Source organism: Oryx dammah, unplaced genomic scaffold (genome assembly GCF_014754425.2).
Source record: "Oryx dammah isolate SB20612 unplaced genomic scaffold, SCBI_Odam_1.1 HiC_scaffold_5, whole genome shotgun sequence".
Taxonomy (NCBI): domain Eukaryota; kingdom Metazoa; phylum Chordata; class Mammalia; order Artiodactyla; family Bovidae; genus Oryx; species Oryx dammah.
Window position 1 is genome coordinate 52,661,809 of NW_024070189.1, and position 16,740 is coordinate 52,678,548.

The 16,740-nt window shown below is 38.6% G+C and overlaps 1 protein-coding gene across 1 annotated transcript in view; it reads left to right on the plus strand.

The window, feature by feature from the left end:
- Window positions 1-770: 770 nt before the first annotated feature.
- LARS1 (leucyl-tRNA synthetase 1) overlaps window positions 771-16,740 on the plus strand; it is a 63,564-nt gene continuing 47,594 nt past the window's right edge. Inside the window, exons 1-5 of the mRNA XM_040239798.1 lie at window positions 771-939; window positions 10,807-10,925; window positions 12,941-13,028; window positions 13,418-13,498; window positions 15,585-15,722. Coding sequence (XP_040095732.1) covers window positions 934-939; window positions 10,807-10,925; window positions 12,941-13,028; window positions 13,418-13,498; window positions 15,585-15,722 — 432 coding nt within the window. The 5' untranslated portion in view covers window positions 771-933. The remainder of the gene's footprint in view (window positions 940-10,806; window positions 10,926-12,940; window positions 13,029-13,417; window positions 13,499-15,584; window positions 15,723-16,740) is intronic.

Below are 16,740 nucleotides of genomic sequence, written 5' to 3' on the forward strand. Positions count from 1 at the left end.
TTCCAGCCTCTCCTTTAATACATTGCTGCTGCGGCCAAGTCGCTTCAGTCGTGTCCGACTCTGTGCGACCCCAGAGATGGCAGCCTACGAGGCTCCCTAGTCCCTGGGATTCTCCAGGCAAGAACACTGGAGTGGGTTGCCATTTCCTTCTCCAATGCATGAAAGTGAAAAGTGAAAGTGAAGTCGCTCAGCTGTGTCCGACTCTTAGCGACCCTATGGACTGCGGCCCACAGGCTCCTCCGTCCATGGGATTTTCCAGGCAAGAGTACTGGAGTGGAGTGCCATTGCCTTCTCCGCCTTTAATACATTGGAGGTTGTTAAAAAATGGCTTCAAAATGTTTAAATTCTGGACTTTTGAATGCCACCGACAGTCATAAATATCTGTGCACAATGGCAAGTCATAATTAGCACTTCAGTTACTGAAGACGAATACACTTTGCTTCCTGGCATCCTGACAAGACACCCAACCCAGCTATGTATGTGGAAAAGGTTGAAGGCCAGGGAACCCCACGTCAGTCATAGCGCCCTCGCTACAGTCAGCGACCCTGAACTGCATCATGGGCTTTGTAGTTAGGGCTTTGTAGTTAGGGCTTTGTAGGTCAACATGTTCATGACGTCACTACCGGCGTCCCTTTGAGTGGCTTATCGATTAGACTTCCGGTAACCTATTGTTCTCTGGGAAATGTAGTCAGTATATGCCTGCAGGACGTGGGTTTTAGAGGTCTGAGAACTACAATTCCCAGAAGGCTGCGATATACCCCCGGAGGTAGTTAGTGAGGTAGTTAGAGATTACCTCAGCAGGCGTGCAGTGTGTGCTTTAGTGTCGTGTTAGGCCTGGCAGTCCCGAGAGGGAGGGGAAAGATAGTAACCACTCCTTTGGGGGAGATCACCGAGGTCACTGTCGTGGGTTTTCACAGTCTGCTGGGCGGCGCCATGGCGGTGAGTTTTGGCGGGAAGAAAGTTCGCTTGGCTGGGGCTTGGAACCCGTCTGGCTGCATTCTCCAGAGTGGGGGCTCCATGTGGTAGCCGTTGTCCTGAAGGGAAGAATCATTTTCTAAAGAAAAGGGGGGGCCTTGCCGCTCACGTTTAAGGCTTGGCTGTTGTGAGGACTTGCCTTTTCGTGCTAGCTGATGAGCCAGGCCCTGGTATCTTTAACTTTACATATTACTTCATGTCACGTGTGTTATTTCACCAAAGTTTCTAAAAGCTGATTTGTAGAAAGAGTATGTAACATTGATTCCTCCTTCCAACACAAGTTGTTGAGCGCCTCTTTGTAAAATAGACAAACTTTTCTGTATTCATGGTGTTTACGTGTGTGCGCGCTACATTTTAAAGTATGCGGTAAAATATGTGAGGTGCGGGTAAGTGCTGTAAACAAGAATAGGTCAGGAAGGAGGATCAAGAATGTCTTTGCCCAGATGCTGCTGCTGCTGCTGCTAAGTCGCTTCAGTCGTGTCCGACTCTTCGCGACCCCATGGACTGCAGCCTACCAGGCTCCTCCGTCCATGAGATTTTTCAGACAAGAGTACTGGAGTGGGGTGCCATCGTCTTCTCCGTTTGCCAAGGTGACAATGTGGCAAAAGCGAGGTAGGGGAGCAAGCCATGCAGTTATATGAAGGAAAAGATTTCCGAACAGAGTCAACCGTGTGAGTGAAAAACAAGGAGGATTGTATGTTTCAAAGGAGGGGCTTCCAGGGGAGATGGTGATGCTGCTGATGGTGTTTGTGTGCTGCTGGTGGTGGTGGTGGTGGAGGTTGACCGATGATTGGATGTAGTTCATGTAAAGCCTTGTAGGTCCTGACTGAGTGAATGGGAACTTAGCGTTGTCAGGCGGAAGGGAGTTTGGGATCCATGTTCACACTGCTGTATTTAAAATGAATAACCAGCAAGGTCCTACTTTACAGCATTGGGAAACTCTGCTCACTGTTACCTGGCAGCCTGGTTGGGAGTGGAATTTGGGGGAGAATGGATACAGGTATATGTATGAGTCCCTTTGCTGTACACCTGAAACAGTTACAACATTGTTAATTGGCTGTATTCCAATAAAAAATAAAAAGGTTTTTTTGAAGAGAATGGAAAGAAAGGGAGTGGAGATGATGAGTATAGACCTCTTTTGAAGAACTTTATAGAGACCAAAAAATGGGGTAATAGATGAAGGTTAAAAGAGGTTTTCTTTTTTTTAAGGACAGGAGAAATTATATTGTGGTTGTATGCTTATGGAAATTGTCCTATAGAAAGGGAAAATGGGTATAGAAGAGAGCAGTGATGTTCCCGTATAGAATAGAGGAAGTGAGATCAGATCTACTAAGAAGTAGAATTTTAATTCATTTGGTCCTGTTTTGGAGCTCATTCTCTTAATCATTGTACTATCACAATTGTAAACTAATGGGGAAATTTCTTTTTCAAGCTCACTCCTATAATGAAAGTTTTCTAACTCTGATAGAACCCTTATAATAGTAAAGTGTATAAGATAATAAACATGGAATAGCATGGATGTTCTTGCCTGCAGAATCCCAGGGACAGGGTAGCCTGGTGTGCTGCCGTCTATGGGGTCACATAGAGTTGGACACGACTGAAGCGACTTAGCAGTAGCAGTAGCAGCAGCGTGATTGTAAAATTAGTTTTTACTTTATAATTGAATGTGAAGAGTAAGCAATATAATTTTCTTCATATCATAGAAATATTTATTTTATAGAACTTTTGACAGTTTTAATCCCTTTTAGTTACATATCAGAAGACTTTTAGAGGGGACCAGGGGATGTGATGTAATAAATATAATAGTCAGCTTTAAAATTATTTTTAAACTTTTCATTTGGAAAATTTAAGTAGTGAACAAAGTAGAGATAATAATAGTATTATGTATTTCCATGTACCCATCACCCAACTTCAGTAATTGACAGTTTAGGGCCAGTCTTGTTTCTGTTGTATCTTCTCCAGAACCTCCACTTCCCCGACTTAAGATTCATTTTAAGCAAATTTAAGGCACTATATGATTTCATCCATACATATTTTAGTAAGTTTTAAAAAATATAATGAAAAATTCTCTTAAGACATAACCACAATCCCATTTTGACATGCAGCAAGAAGTACCTGATGTCCATTTGTCTCTGTGTGATAATGGTTAGCATTATTGAGCATTTCCCATGGGTCTGGTAATATGCTAGGACTTCCCTGGTGGCTCAGATGGTAAAGCGTCTGCCTACAATGTGGGAGACCAGGGTTCGATCCCTGGGTCAGGAAGATCCTCTGGAGAAGGAAATAGCAACCCACTCCAGTACTCTTGCCTGGCAACTCCCATGGACAGAGGAGCATGGTACGCTACAGTCCATGAGGTCGCAAAGAGTTGGACACGACTGAGCAACTTCACTCTCTTCACTCTGGTACTATGCTGGGCTTCCCAATTTGCACTAGTGGTGAAGAACCCATCTGCCAATGCAGGTAGATGTAGAGAGATGTGGGTTCGATCCCTGGGTTCCAAAGATCCTCTGGAGGAGGGCACGGCAACCCACTCCAGTATTGTTGCCTGGATAATCCCATGGACAGAGGAGCCTGGCAGGCTATAGTCCATAGGGTCGCACAGAGTCTGACACAACTGAAGCTACTTAGTGTGCACGCACACTGGTACTATACTAAGTCCTTCATGTGTGTTATATCTTTTAATCCTCATAATAATAGTAGAAGGTAGATATAATTATTACCTATTAACCTCATTTTATAGATACACAGAGAAATGGAGGCTTAAAGAGGTTAAGGATCTTGTCTAGGTTCTATAGCCAATGGCGCTAGGATATGGCCAGAGTACTAAGAGAAAGCAGAAATAAAAGTGAGAAGATGAGAGTTTTTGTCCAGTCTGACCATTTGCTGGCATGATGATCTCTGAGCTTCAGATTCGTCATCTTTGAAATAGTAATCCCTGGTCTGCCCATTTCTTAGGGTGATTGTTGCCCATCTCTTAGGGTTGTTGTTAAAATCAAAGAAGTTAGGGTTCAGTTCAGTTCAGTTCAGTCGCTCAGTTGTGTCCGACTCTTTGCGACCCCATGAATCGCAGCACACCAGGCCTCTCAGTCCATCACCAACTCCCGGAGTTTACCCAAATTCATGTCCATTGAGTCGGTGATGCCATCCAGCCATCTCATCCTCTGTTGTCCCCTTCTCCTCCTGCCCCCGATCCCTCCCTGCATCAGGGTCTTTTCCATTGAGTCAGCTCTTCACATCAGGTGGCCAAAGTATTGGAGTTTCAGCTTCAGCATCAGTCCTTCCAATGTGCATAAAAGTTTTAATAATTGCACAATGCTATACATGTATGACAAAGTTTATTAGCTAGTTCAGTGGTTCTTTACTGGAGGTGATTTTGTCCCACAGAGAACAGTTGGCCTGGAGACTCTAGATCAGGACAGTTGGAGGTATGCTACTGGCAGCTAGTGGGTAGAAGCTAGGGGTATTCCTAAATATTTGGCAGTGCACATGCCAGTCTCTGAAAAGAGAATTATTTGGCCCCAAATGTCAGTAGAGCTGAAGTTTAGGAATTTTGCTCTCATTAAATAGCCAATTGTTGGAAATTCCCTGATGGTCCAATGGTTAGGACTCTGTGCTTTCAGTGCAGGGGCCAAGAGTTTGATCCCTGGTTAGGGAACTAAAATCCAACAGGCTACGCAGCATGGCCAAAAAAACCCCAAACAAAACTGAAAAACCCCCGGTTATTTAGTTGAGTAACCAGTGAAGAAACTAAGACTCAGCTTGATCAAGTGACTTGCTCAAAGTAATACAGCAAGTTGGTGATGGAGCCAATATCAGATTTCATTACAATTGACCTTGGTGGTTTTGAGAAACAAGGTTTTCCGAAAAGCAGAGACCTCAAAGAAGTGCTTTCCTGCATTTATCATCCTCAGTACGTGAAAAGAAACAGTACTAAGCAATTTATGAAGACTGTTGCTTTCATGTCCTTCTTTAAAGTGGGTGACATGGTCATTTTTAGGCAAAAAATATTTGTCATATGACTTCTGTGTCTGTTAGCATTGTATGTGGTGCTGAGGTAAGCATAAAAGTTCTAAAAGATGCTGTCTGCCAGAAGTTGACAACCCATTTGGGTAAATGTCAGGAATTACTCGGTTGCATGCAGTGGAAGCCAACTCAAGTTGATTTAAGGAGAGAGAAATTTAGTAATGATACACTGGGATTTCATATGACCCATGACCCTAGCATAGGAAGTACAACTAGGCTTCATGAGGTCTTAGATACTTTTCCTTTGTGAGCCGCTTCCTTTGTAAAAAAAAAAAAAAAAGAAATTATATTTGACAGTTGTGTTGGTATAAAGACACATATGAATATTACATATTAAAGAGTTTTCTTCTCTCCAAAAAATTATTTTTTCTCCTGATTTTAAAAGATACTAAAATATTTTGATGAGCCCCTAGAAGTATTATGGGCCCTATGCAGTGTGCCTGTTCCATCTATAGGTTAAATGGCTGTTAGGAGTTATACAGGCTGTTTTAAGGGCTGGGCAGAAGAGATTTACTTTCTTTTGCTCAAAATTGCTTTGGCAGAACCCAGAAGCATAGTTGCTCTCTGAATTCTCCTGGAACCATATGCTTAACTGCCTCTGATGCACTACCCTAAATAAGACTAGGCTTCTGTTGCTGAAGAAGAATGGGAAGGAATGGATATTGCATAGGCAAACTGCCGTCTCTGCCATAGCTTTTTTTCAAATGGTAGTCCTTGTATGTTGGAATTGAAAATTGGTCAGCATGTATAGGAATAGAGAGACTTAAAGGTTACTTGTTAAAAAGAGGATTTTGGAGTAAGAGGGGGCAAAGGAGCTGAGGTCTAGATGAAGTCTTTTAGAAGTCCTTCAGAAAAGAGTGAATCCATGGAGGGCCTTATTCTTTCTTGGAAAAAGAAATTTCCAACTATGTTATACATACACACTTAATTTTATGGAAATTCTTAGGAAAGACTTCAGATTGTTTAGCATCTTGATTCAAATATGCAACCCAGTTCTTAGTTTGTTATTTTCTATGGCCACAGTGTGCAAAAGCTGGCAATGTGTTGCTCACTTCTCCTTTTATTTTATTGTATTTTATTTATTTGGTTGTGCCGGATGTTTGTTTTGGTGTGCGGGGTCTAGTTCCCTGACCAGGGATCAAGCCCTGGCTGCCTACATTGGGAGTGCAGCATCTTAACCACTGGACCACCAGAGAAGTTCCTCACTTTTCTGTCTCTTTTTAAATCTTTAAATTTCTGACAGGTACTTGTGAGCCTGCTATAAGCTCATTACTTCATGGCAAATAGAGGGGGAAAAGTTGGAAGTAGTGACAGATTTCCTCTTTTTGGGCTCTGAAGTCACTGCGGATGGTGACTGTAGCTATGAAGTCAGAAGAGGTTTGCTTCTTGGCAGGAAAGCTGTAACAAACCTAGATGGTGTGTTGAAAAGCAGGGACATACTCTGCTGACAAAGGTCCATACAGTCAAGGCTGTGGTTTTCCCAGTGGTCATGTACAGTTGTAGAAGTGAAGTGTAGGGTTAGTCACTCAGTCGTGTCCGACTCTTTGCAACCCCATGGACTGTAGCCCACCAGACTCTTCTGTCCATGGAATTCTCCAGGCAAAAATACTAGAGTGGATTGCCATTCCCTTCTCCAGGGGATTTTTCCAACCTAGGGATTGAACCCCAGAGTCCTGCACTGCAGGCAGATTCTTTACCATCTGAGCCACATGGGAAGCCCCACAGTTGTGAGACCTGGACTGTGAAGAAGGTGGAGCACCAAAGAATTGATGCCTTCAAACCATGGTGCTGGAGAAGACTCCTGAGAGCCCCTTGGACAGCAGGGAGATCAAACCAGTCAATTCTAAAGGAAATCAGCCGTGAATATTCATTGGAAGCACTGATGCTGAAGCTGAAACTCCAGCATTTTGGTCATCTGATACAAACAACTGACTCATTGGAAAAGTCCCTGATGCAGGGAGAGATTGAGGGCAGAAGGAGAAGGCGTCAGAGGGTGAGATGGCTGGATAGGCATGAACTTGGGCAAGCTTCGGGAGATGGTAAGGGACAGGGAGGCCTGGTGTGCTGTAGTCCATGGGGTTGTAAAGAGTCAGACCTGACAGGTGATTGAACAAACAAAATATAAGCTTAGATGTTGAGGATATAATGAGAAATGAGACATAGTCCCCACTGTGAATTAACTTAGAGTCGTGAGAAAGATAGATACTGATGCTGTGTGATGAGTGCTATCATAGAGGTAATGCTGATAGGTAGGGACATAATAAGAATAGTACTTGATCCACTCTTGGGGAATCAAAGTAGGTGATTAGCTGAGAACTGAAGGATGAGCTAGTTAGGCAAAAAAGATTGGTGAGGAATGAGGGTGGAGAGAATAGCTTGAACAAAGGCCCAGAGGGGACGGAGGAAGTGTGACACACTTGGAAAAGTGCAGGTGGCTTGATAGGCCTGGAGTGATGGTGAGAGGGAAGAAGAAGGGACCTGGCAAGGATGAGATAAGAAGGGCCTTAAGTGCCGGGGTTGAGAGCGTGGACTTTCTCCAGAGAGCAGTAGAGAACGTCTGAAAGGGAATTGCATTGATCGTATTTGTATTTTGATATAATTTCCACACATGGCAGTTATGATCTGGTCAGGATTTATAGAAATTAAAAAATTGCTTATTTTTATTTTCCTTTGTTTATTAGAGAAACTTAACGTCCATTTTGTTTCAAGCATGGAATTGTTTATTTCCTTTTTGCCTTTGTGGCAAGGTCCTTTTAATCCATTACTGTACCTCCTCCTAGTAATTTGACATTTCAACTTTTCTGTTGCTTGTTCTCTCCTGTCTTAAACTTACTTAAAAAAATTAAAAGGAATAATAAATCATCCTTCGATTTAAAATGTAGAAAACTGAGGGAATTCCCTGATGGTCCAGTGGTTAGGACTCTATGCTTTCAGTGCTGAGGGCTGGAGTTTCATTCCTGGTCAGGGAACTAAGATCCTACAGGCAGTGAAGCACAGCCAAATGAGAAAAAGAAAAAAATATATATAAAGTTGAAAATAGTAAAACAGAATTGACAAATTTATGGTAGATTTATACTGAATCTTACCTAATTTTAATACTCTTATTTTCATCATACAATACAGAAAGTATATTTAATATAGTTGTTGAAGAAATAGTAGTACTTTTTTTTTTAATTGCTCAGAAGTACTGTTTGCATCATTACTTCAAATTTATGTAACCATTTTAAAAAATAGCTTTCTAAATATAGCAGCATATCTGTGATTCGAGTAGAAAGTATGTTTTGAGTTGTTGGGTGGAAGTACAGAGGGAGACATGACATGACTTGGCAAGGTTACCTGCCTAGTAGGTTGTAGAAGTAGATGTAGAGCCCAGGTATTTTCTCATTTAAAAATGATGCAGCATCTGGAAACGTTAGCATATAAGAAGGGGATGAAAATCTAATTTTGGTTCAGGTAATTTTGTATAAGAAAATAAAATTCTAGACACTAATATTAAGTTTTCAAAATGGAATTAGATTTGTGTATGGTATCCAGCTTTCACACTTGGCAGTTGCATGAGTGCTGTGTTCTTCAGCACACCTGCTTTTAGCAGCTGATTCTTTTTCACAGAGTCACAGACTGAGAGGAAAGTTATAGCCCTTCTTTTTCAGAGTTGGAGTGATCATGTGTATTTTTTCTGTTTATTTTCATCCAAGGGTGGCGTAAGGAATGATGGGAATGTTGCCAGATAGATCCAATATGCTGAAGGCATGCTTGCCATTTTGTTTCTTTTCTTTTTTTTAATATTTACTGATTTATTATAACAGATATGACTCAGAAATAACCAAACTGAAGAGGAGTGGAGGGCAAGGTGTGGGTGGGGACAGATAATTCAAATAGCTTCTATGTCCTCTTCAGGCGGCCACTCTCCCAATACTTCTACACGTTCACCATCCAGGAAGATCATCGAGTCTCCCCACTGAAGAGGTTTTATAGATCTTAATCTTTAGCACCCCCTTCTGCTTCCCCTTCTTAGAGATCAGTAGCCTGAATTTCTAACCCTCTAACTACTTGATCTTTTTGATGATCAGCTCCATCCTAAGGCTATCTTAGGGTCTCAATCACCCCATTAGCACAAACTCAGGTTGTTCAAAAGTGGCTCGTTAGGAATAGCAAAAGATACTCCCATCACTCAGGAAATTCTGAGGGTTTTAGCTCTGGCCAAGAACACAGGACAAAGACCAAATGTATTTCTTAATATGCCACACTTTTTATACTCTGTCTAGTAATCATTTTTGGTTTAAAGGCTATATTTCCTAATATCAATATAGTTATATCAGCTTTCAGTTAGTTCAGTTCAGTTCAGTTCAGTTCAGTTGCTCAGTCATGTCCGACTCTTTGCGACCCCATGAATCGCAGCACGCCAGGCCTCCCTGTCCATCGCCAACTCCCAGAGTTCACTCAAACTCACGTCCATCGCGTCGGTGATGCCATCCAGCCATCTCATCCTCGGTCGTCCCCTTCTCCTCCTGCCCCCAATCCCTCCCAGCATCAGAGTCTTTTCCAATGAGTCAGCTCTTCGCATGAGGTGGCCAAAGTACTGGAGTTTCAGCTTTAGCATCATTCCTTCCAAAGAACACCCACGACTGATCTCCTTTAGGATGGACTGGTTGGATCTCCTTGCAGTCCAAGGGACTCTCAAGAGTCTTCTCCAGCACCACAGTTCAAAAGCATCAATTCTTCGGCACTCAGCTTTCTTCACAGTCCAACTCTCAAATCCATACATGACCACTGGAAAAACCATAGCCTTGACTAGACGAACCTTTGTTGGCAAAGTAATGTCTCTGCTTTTTAATATGCTATCTAGGTTGGTAATAACTTTCCTTCCAAGGAGTTATTAAGTCTTTTAATTTCATGGCTACAGTCACCATCTGCAGTGATTTTGGAGCCCCCAAAAATAAAATGTGACACTGTTTCCACTGTTTCTCCATCTATTTCCCGTGAAGTGATGGGACCAGATGCCACGATCTTAGTTGTCTGAATGTTGAGCTTTAAGCCAACTTTTTCACTCTCCTCTTTCACTTTCATTAAGAGGCTTTTTAGCTCCTCTTCACTTTCTGCCATAAGGGTGGTGTCAGCTGCATATCTGAGGTGATTGATATTTCTCCCGGCAATCTTGATTCCAGCTTGTGCTTCTTCCAGCCCAGCATTTCTCATTCAGTTAATTAGTATTAATTAATGAACCAGTTTTTAGTTAGTACTTGCCTAGCATATTTTCTTTTAATTAATAATATTGTTGTATAATTTTTGTTTCGTTTAAATTTCATATTAATAGCCTGCTAACCATTTTGGGGAGAAGTTCTTCATCAACTTTCTTGGGGAAAAAAAAAAACATGTAGATGACTAATCCTCCTGCAGCCTGTATCCGTTGGGCCTCACCGTCCTCCTTTGGTGGCAATAATTGTAGCTGGGCAAGCAGGCACTGTTCTATCCTATGCTTTTTTTAAGTATTCACCTATTTTAACTAAATAGGAATATTTGAAATCAGTGTTTTATTTATTGTAGTATCTAATTAAAAAGAATTTCAAAGCTTTTTTATGTATTTAAGTAAGTCTTTAATCATCCCTTTGAATTTGAAGTGGATAACCCTATCAGGTCATGATAACCCTAATTTTTAATCTTACCTCATTTAAATTTCAAGATAACCATGGAAAGATTATCAGTAAATGGCTCACTTCTGTGTGAACCCAGATCGTTTTTAGCTTTTTTTTAAACAAGTCTACTGAAATATAGAGTGGATTATTCTGTATCTGTTGTGTCTAATAGGAAAGAAAAGGAACAGCCAAAGTGGACTTTTTGAAGAAGATTGAAAAAGAAGTCCAACAAAAATGGGATGCCAAGAAGGTGTTTGAGGTCAACGCATCTAATTTAGAGAAACAGACCAGGTGAGCAATCATTTGTGAGGTTCTTCATGTTATACTTCCAGAACCATTGGCTCAGAAACTGCTGTGTGGCAGGAATAAAGCAGATTGTATTTATAATGGCTGAAACAGGCTAAAGGAGGTGACTTCCATTTTCTCTCTTTCAAATTAGCATCCTCTTTCCTGTGGAATTCTTAAAGGATTTTTTCCTATGTAAAAGTTTTTTAAAAAACTATTATTTCTCATAGTTAGACAAAGGAGAGTGTTTTTAAGTTTTGTCTTTGCTGACTGATAAAAGGATGTCGTTCTGTTACAGAGAATTGTATTATAGTGATAATTATCTCCAAAGGCACAGAATATAAATTTTGAAGGGTTTCTGTAATCTTATTTTATAAATGTATATTGTCTTGATTTTAAGACTTGATCATAACATAATTAAATGGTATTGGGGGAAAAAACAAAAAGTAACTGCTGCTGTACAGTACCATGGTAAATATGTGCATCAATTATAAGTTGAGTTGCAATTTCAGATATGTTGGAATGTAGCAAAATGTGCTTCTTAGAATTGAGGATATTCATGGACAATAGCAATAATAGTAGTTATTATTGAACACGTGTTGTTCAAATGCCAAGGCAGTAGGAAATATACTTTTTTTAAACTGTGTGTTCTTGTTTAATCTTAATAATGCTTTAAGTTTACCAATATTTTAATTCTTGTTTTATTGATGAGTATACTAAGACAGAGAGGTTAAGTAACCGGCTTAAGGTTGCATAGCTAGGAATTGACAGGGCTTGGACTTCTTATCAGGACTTCCTAATTCCAAAGTCTATCTTTGCTGTTAAGCTGCACTCCAGTGGAATTCTTTTTCTAAGAGAGGAGAAGGATTTGCTCTAAGACAAAGTTTCTGATGTTATATTTTATTTTTTCCAATTAAATATTTATATATTTATTTGGCTGTGTTGGGTCTTAGTTGCAGCACTCGGGATCTTCGATCTTTGTTGCTGCATATGATCTCTTAATTGAGGCTTGTGGGATCTGGTTCCCTGACTGGAAATGGAACCTGAGTCCTCTGCATTGGGAGCATAGAGTTTCTCTGGTGTTATAATTTAAACTAGAATTTGAAGCTTCTATTTGGTTCTATAATTTTGGTCAACTCTAAAGTAATTTAAAATACTCTAACATGAATTTGAAAGCTCTTTTGCTCAGTGAAAGAAAATGAACTGAAGAAATTTAGAAATATAACATTGAGTGAAAAAAGAGAGTTGAGGAATCTGTGAAGTAGACCATATTTAAAATAAAGCTCACAAGTGAGTGAAACTAAATGATGTTTAAGGGCATAGACATATGTGCAACTTATTAACAAAGGACTGTCAAAAGTAAATTTCAAGATAATGGTGATTTCTGGCAGGAGGGTGGGGAGGAGCACACAGGGTAGCTTCAGTGAATTTCTAAGTTCGATAGGGTGCTTACAGGTGTTCATTATGTTTTATAACTTACATATGTCTGTTTGATATACTTGATTCATTAAAAAAAGGAATAAAACATAATTAAGCAGCTTTTAAAAGGTGCTTTTTTAAGTGAATTTGCCACGTATGTATTTTTTTTTTTTTTTTGCCACGTATGTATTTTGAGGATGTTTTATTTTACTTGAGGGACTTCAAATTGCTTTATGTATATTTAGTGAAAGCAGATCTCATTTAATCAGTAAAACATTAAGGTTTTCTATTAATTTTTTTTTGTATATCTTTTTTACTCAGTGTTTTAGCTTAAGTTAAAGCCTTCAGTATTTGCTGCAAGGATATTTATTTCTTTAATAGCCACCTATAAATATCTTATTTTTTTCTAAATCAAAAATATATTTCAATTTTAGAGACCTTTTAATTTCTGGATTTGTAAATTTAATTTTCGGTATGTTTTAAATAACTAAAATTTAAGCAAGTTACTTACAGTAAAGTGTTCCCTTGACCCCACCCTTAATTGTTAAAGGAATTTAACATTTTCTTTTTTGTACTTTCTTTCTTACATGATTGTTTTGCAGCAAGGACAAGTACTTTGTAACCTTCCCATATCCATATATGAATGGGCGCCTTCACTTGGGACACACATTTTCTTTATCTAAATGTGAGGTAAAGCTTCTTTTTTGTTTAATATAATGGAATGGAGGGTCTTTAATGAATACTCTTTTGAAGAAAATGACATCTATAGAATTTATTTCTTGTTAAGGGAATTTAGAGTTCCTTAATTTTAAGCATGGTTTTTATATTTAAATAATTTTTCTATTTTCACATGCTGTATGTGTGTGTGCACAGGGTTCTAGGTATGTGTATATGTTCAAAAGTAATTCTTAGGTTGGTGAAGACATAGGAAAAAAGTGTAACTCTGGAATGACTATAACATCTAACTGGTGCTCTAAAGGAAGATGGGAAGAGGAAAACAAAACTAATTGTGAAAAGTCAGAATTTTGTATTCATCCAGCATTTAAATTTGTAGTTTAAAATTGATTTTCTCTCTGTAGTTTGCAGTAGGGTACCAGAGACTGAAAGGGAAGACTTGCCTGTTTCCTTTTGGTTTACACTGTACTGGAATGCCCATTAAGGTAAGATTGCTTGGGGATTGTTGTGTACTCTTTTTAGCCTAGAGCAAATAGTAATATCCAATTCAAGAATTTGAAATAGGGTTTTCAAATACATACTTCTGTACTATGTTAAAGTATTTTTTTGAAATGAATTGAATTTATTATAGTAAAATTAATTTTTAGAAAACATTTGAAGAAGTGCTTAAAGGGCAAACATTAAGGTCCAAGTGATTTCTAACTAATTTTGGTATCTTTTGGTTACCTTATATATTCACATTTCTGTTTTAGAATTAGATAATGACTACTAACAAGTACAGTGGACACTGTTTTGTGCATTCATGGCATATATAGGCTGTTGGCCTAAAATAATGAACAGTTCTATTTCAGTCATTTTTGAAAGTGTCTTAAATTTGTCATAAATTTATATTAAAAATAATTTTTAATATAAAATGGGCAAGAAAACCACATTTGAAAGGATTCCCTAAATCCTTGGGAGTTGGGAAATTTAACTTACTTCTTTTTATGCGCCAGTCTTTTATTTTGAAAAATGTCCTACCTATAGGGAAGGTAAAAGGACAGTACAGTGAACAGCCAGATACCCTTCACTTATAGTTACCAAATATTAACATTTGCACAGTTGCTCTAGTTCTGTCTTTCAACATACAATACATGCATGCTTTTTTCTTTCTTCGTCTATGAACTCATTGAAAGTAAGTTGGCAGACATCATGGCATGTCACCCCTTAACACTCCAGCTTTTATCTGTTGAGAACAAAGCCATTCTTCTACATTGTCACTATCCCATTATCCTCTCCAAGAAATTAATCATTGATGTAATATTATCATTATCTAATCTATAGTCAAATCTCCCTAGCTGTCCCAAAATGTCTTTTCTGGCAGGTTTTTACTTTTTATTCTTCCCACTGTCTGACATCAAAAGCTGTATAAGTCAACTTGAATCATTTTAGTGATATAATAATGTCCATGTTTCTTCATTCTAAAATTAACTTTTCTCTTTTCTCATTAAAAAGTAATTTATGGAATGATACCTTAAGACCCTTTGAATATCTGGTTACCCAATAACTCAGTGGTTTTAGCATCCTTTCATGATCCTTGTCTTTCAGTAGTTGAATTTGTGGTTGTAAAATGATGACTTTCTAGTTGTCTCGTTTTTTCCCATTTATTAACTGAAATTCTTCTTTTTAGAAGCATCCCTTCCCTTTTTGAAGATTCACAATTCTATATTTGTATTTTTTTTTTAAACTTTAATACTGTATGCTGCTGCTGCTGCTGCTAAGTCGCTTCAGTTGTGTCTGACTCTGTGTGACCCCATAGATGGCAGCCCACCAGGCTCCCCCATCCCTGGGATTCTCCAGGCAAGAACACTGGAGTGGGTTGCCATTTCCTTCTCCAATGCGTGAAAGTAAAGTCACTCAGTCAGGTCCAACTCTTATTGACCCCGTGGACTGCAGCCTACCAGGCTCCGTCCATGGGATTTTCCAGGCAAGAGTACTGGAGTGGGGTGCCATCGCTTTCTCCATTAACACTGTATACGTGGTGTCATCTTTGTTTGTGACAGTGGACTCATTATAGGGTACACTTGAGAGGAGCTGAAGTTGAGAATGTAGGTTCATGTTATAATTCTGTAGCTCACTAGCTGTATAACCTTGGATAAATCACTTCATCTTTCAGTGTCTGTTTTCTAGCATATTATCTCTCGTCCTACCTACCTAGTAGCCTTGTGATGACAACTAATATAGTATATGTGACAGTAATCTTTAAATTGAGAAATGTAGTTTTTAAAGTTGTTTTCAATATGATAATAATATATCTTTATTCTTGTACTTCTGACACCTAACATAAAGTATACTGCATTGAGTGGCCTGGGTATTGAATAAGTCATTGCCAAGTAAATGAGGTAAATTAGTGAATTTTTAGGTACATGATTTGTATCATATGAGTTTTCTGTAATGGTCTACACATCTATAGATGTATTGCTAAAAAGTTCAGAGTCAGTATTAGTTGGCCATAGAAACAACAAAAAGACTCAAAGTGTTTCTACCTTGGAATTTTTAACTTTACTGCCTCCAATGTTGTGTTTTTTGTAGGCATGTGCTGATAAATTGAAAAGAGAAGTAGAACTTTATGGTTGCCCCCCTGATTTTCCAGATGAGGAAGAGGAAGAGGAAGAAATCAGTGTTAAAACAGAAGATATAATAATGAAGGATAAAGCTAAAGGAAAAAAGGTTTGGTGACTTGATGATACTTATTTTGGTTGAAGTTTTATTTATATTTGTCAAATTTATATGTACATTCCCAGGGTAACAATATAGTAGTATCTGACACATAAAATGTACTCATTAATTTTTAAAAAGTAATGAAGCAAAAATATCTTTCTTACCTTTTGATTGCCTTTTTCCCCTTTTTTACTTTATTTTGAAATAATTTTAGACTTACAGAATTGCAAGATTGCATAGGGTTCCTTTACATCTTATATAACCATAGTACAGTCCTCAAATCTAAGAAACCAACATTTGAACAATACTGTTTGAGAAACTACCAACTTCATTTGGTTTCACCAGTTTTTCCGTAACATTCTTTTTTGTTCTAAGATCCTATCCAAAATCCCATCTTGTATTTGCTTGTCATGTCTCTTCTGTCTTGTCTTCCTGATCTTAGCACTTCTGAAAAGGACTGGTCAGATAACTTATAAAGTATCTCTTGTTTTAGGCTTGTCTAATGCTTTCTCATGAGTAGATTGAGAGGTGATGTGTCTTCAGTGAATCCAATCAAGGAGTATAAGATATTGATTTGTCTTATTACTGGTGATGTTAACCTTGATGATTTGGTTTAGGTGGTATCTGTCAGGTTTCCTACTGTGAAGATTTCATTTTTCCCTTTGTGATTCATGTATGGTTTGGGAGAGATACTTTGAGACTATGGGAATAACATCTTGTTTTTTAAAAAAATAAATATTTCCTCACTAATTTTAGCATTCATCAGTGGATCTTGCCTGCACTGGTTATTGCTGTTTTGTTCTAATGTTGATTTTCTGTTTCCCTCATCCTTCTACACTTATGTGGAGTTCTTCTGTTTCTTCTTCATTTACTTATTTCTTTTTTGTATCAGTGTGGATTCATGCATATTTATTTATTCTTTGAGTTATAATCTTAATAGTGTTGGTTTTTGTTGTTGTTGTTGCTGAATTATTGTTATTGCTCAGATTGTTCTAGCATTGGCCATTAAGGGAATCTTTAGGTTGGC